The sequence below is a fragment of the Bactrocera neohumeralis genome, unplaced genomic scaffold (genome assembly GCF_024586455.1).
Source record: "Bactrocera neohumeralis isolate Rockhampton unplaced genomic scaffold, APGP_CSIRO_Bneo_wtdbg2-racon-allhic-juicebox.fasta_v2 cluster11, whole genome shotgun sequence".
In the NCBI taxonomy this organism is placed as follows: Eukaryota; Metazoa; Arthropoda; class Insecta; order Diptera; family Tephritidae; genus Bactrocera; species Bactrocera neohumeralis.
In genome coordinates, this window is record NW_026089624.1 from 19,325,578 (window position 1) to 19,327,701 (window position 2,124).

Genomic DNA, 2,124 nt, shown 5'->3' on the forward strand with positions numbered 1-2,124 from the left:
GTGGATCATTCATACGCGGCGGAATCGCCAGCACTAGCAGGGGAACCTCAGCTAGAATTATGAAAGGATCCACAGGGAATAAGAGCAAGGCAGCTTTAGCTAGAAAGCTAAAGTCTGACCGCCGATTGGCGGCCAAAATCTTGGAGCGCTACGGTGACAAGCATGCTGGTCAGGTGTCTGAGCAGCATGCTAGTACGCTTGAGTGGGCCAAGAAAGTGCTGAGCGAGGACGATAGGGTAGAACTGAAAACCAGCAGGACAGAACCGGCGGTCAAGCGGCAGAGGTCGCATGAGGGAGAAACCTCCCTTGTTAAGAAACCGCGGACAGGAAAAGCGCCAACCTTCAGCGAAATCGCTAAAGGTGCTGGGGCCAGAATACTGGGGTGCTTGACCGCAGTAGAGAGGACGGTGCCATCTCCCATGATGAATGGAAGAGGGTAGCAGCGGCTATCTCATCGGTCTTCCTGAGGGTGGTCAAGGAAAACCCGGGGCCACCCCCGAAATGTGTGAGTGCCGGTTGGCACCAGGGGCTACATAAGCTCACTTGTTGTGCTGATGAGAGATCGGCCATCTTGTACAAGAAGGCAGTCTCTCAGGTGGGGGAGGTCTGGAAGGGAGCCAGACTGGAGGCCGTGGCCAAGGAGGATCTTCCCCTTCGTCCTAGGGCTCGAGTCTGGCTGCCGGCCGAACCTTCCACTCCGAGTGAGATTGAGGAAATCCTCAAATATTGCAATCCCTCACTTCCAGCGCAGGACTGGAAAGTCTTATGGCTGGAGAGGACTGATGAACCGTATCGGCAAGCGCTGATAATGCTAAACACGGAATCCATCGGTCCTCTCAGCAAAACAAAGGGAGCCATAAGCTATGGTTTTGAGATGGTAGTGCTGAAAGTACTTCCATCTGATGCCAGGGCTGATGGCCCCCAAGCTGCGGTGCCTGCGGTGGAGGTGTCGAAGGTTACTGACGGTCAAACGACCGTGGAAATCGGTGCGACAGAGGGCGCCAACGGTCAAATGACCGTGGAAATCGATCCGGATCTCTCGGATGTGGCGAGTGTTGGGGGCGGTTCGTCGATTGGCGACTCCGTCTTCAGCCTCGAACGACTGTTTGAGGAGGTTCGGGTCGACCACGACTTGGGCGCTGAAATAGCGCTCCTGGAGGAAAGTCTGAAGGATGAAATTCCTCCAGATTAACCTCCAGCATGCGAAGGCGGCCTCCGCCAATCTATTGCTCCGTCTGGAACAAGATGGAGCTGATGTCGTCCTGATCCAGGAACCGTGGCTGACTGGTAACGGGATATCTGGATTGAGGACAAAGAGCCACAGGCTCCTGTCGGCCAAGGGTGCAGGTAGGAACAGAGCCTGTATGCTGGTAAGGAATGAATTAACGGTATTTCTTTTACCTAATTTCAGCAGTGCTGACATTGTGACAGCGAAACTGGAGTGTGACACCGGAGATTTCTGGCTTATCTCCGCATATATGCCACACGATGATGTGGTGGAGCCACCTCCCCTAATGCTGAGAAGGACCTTAGCCGAAGCGTCTAAGGCTGGCACTGGCGTCATCATCGGCTCCGACGCTAACTCGCGGCACCAGATCTGGGGAAGCTCGGATACGAACATTAGAGGTGAGTCGCTTTTTGATTTCATTATTGGCGAAGATCTTCGCATTTGTAATAGAGGAGACTCTCCTACTTTTGTGACCGCTGGCAGGGAGGAGGTCCTCGACCTCACCCTAACCTCACAAGCGATTGCCCCGCTGATCTCGAACTGGAGGGTCCTCGACGATCACTCCTTTTCGGATCACAGGTACATCGAGTTTAGTCTAGTCGGAGAACGTCCGCCTAGGAAATCCTTTAGGAATCCTAGGTACACGGACTGGGTAGGTTACCGCAGAAGGCTTCGGCAAACTCTCCCGCGCGCACCGGAGGTGGACGCGTTGGCCACCACCGATGCGGTGGAGGAGTGGGTTGAAGTCTTCAGCTCGGCGTGTAAGGCTGCGCTGGAGAGGTCTTGTCCGCTGAGATCGCCGAAGGGCAAAGAGAAACCTCTATGGTGGACTATGGAGCTCTCAGATATTAGGGCGTCTTGCAGACGGCTTTTCAACAAGGCCCGCAGGAGTGGGT

General features: G+C 54.8%; 1 protein-coding gene across 1 annotated transcript; it reads left to right on the forward strand.

Annotated features, from left to right (window-relative positions):
- Nucleotides 1-559: 559 nt before the first annotated feature.
- Nucleotides 560-1,691, forward strand: LOC126766217 (uncharacterized). The gene has a single exon (XM_050484110.1). It carries the CDS (start codon nucleotides 809-811, stop codon nucleotides 1,190-1,192), a length of 384 nt encoding a protein of 127 aa, XP_050340067.1. The 5' UTR covers nucleotides 560-808; the 3' UTR covers nucleotides 1,193-1,691.
- The last annotated feature ends 433 nt before the right edge of the window (nucleotides 1,692-2,124 follow it).

Excerpts from the sequence above, each read along its gene's own strand:
- LOC126766217 (XM_050484110.1), top strand. The coding sequence starts at position 809 with ATGCTAAACACGGAATCCATCGGTCCTCTCAGCAAAACAAAGGGAGCC.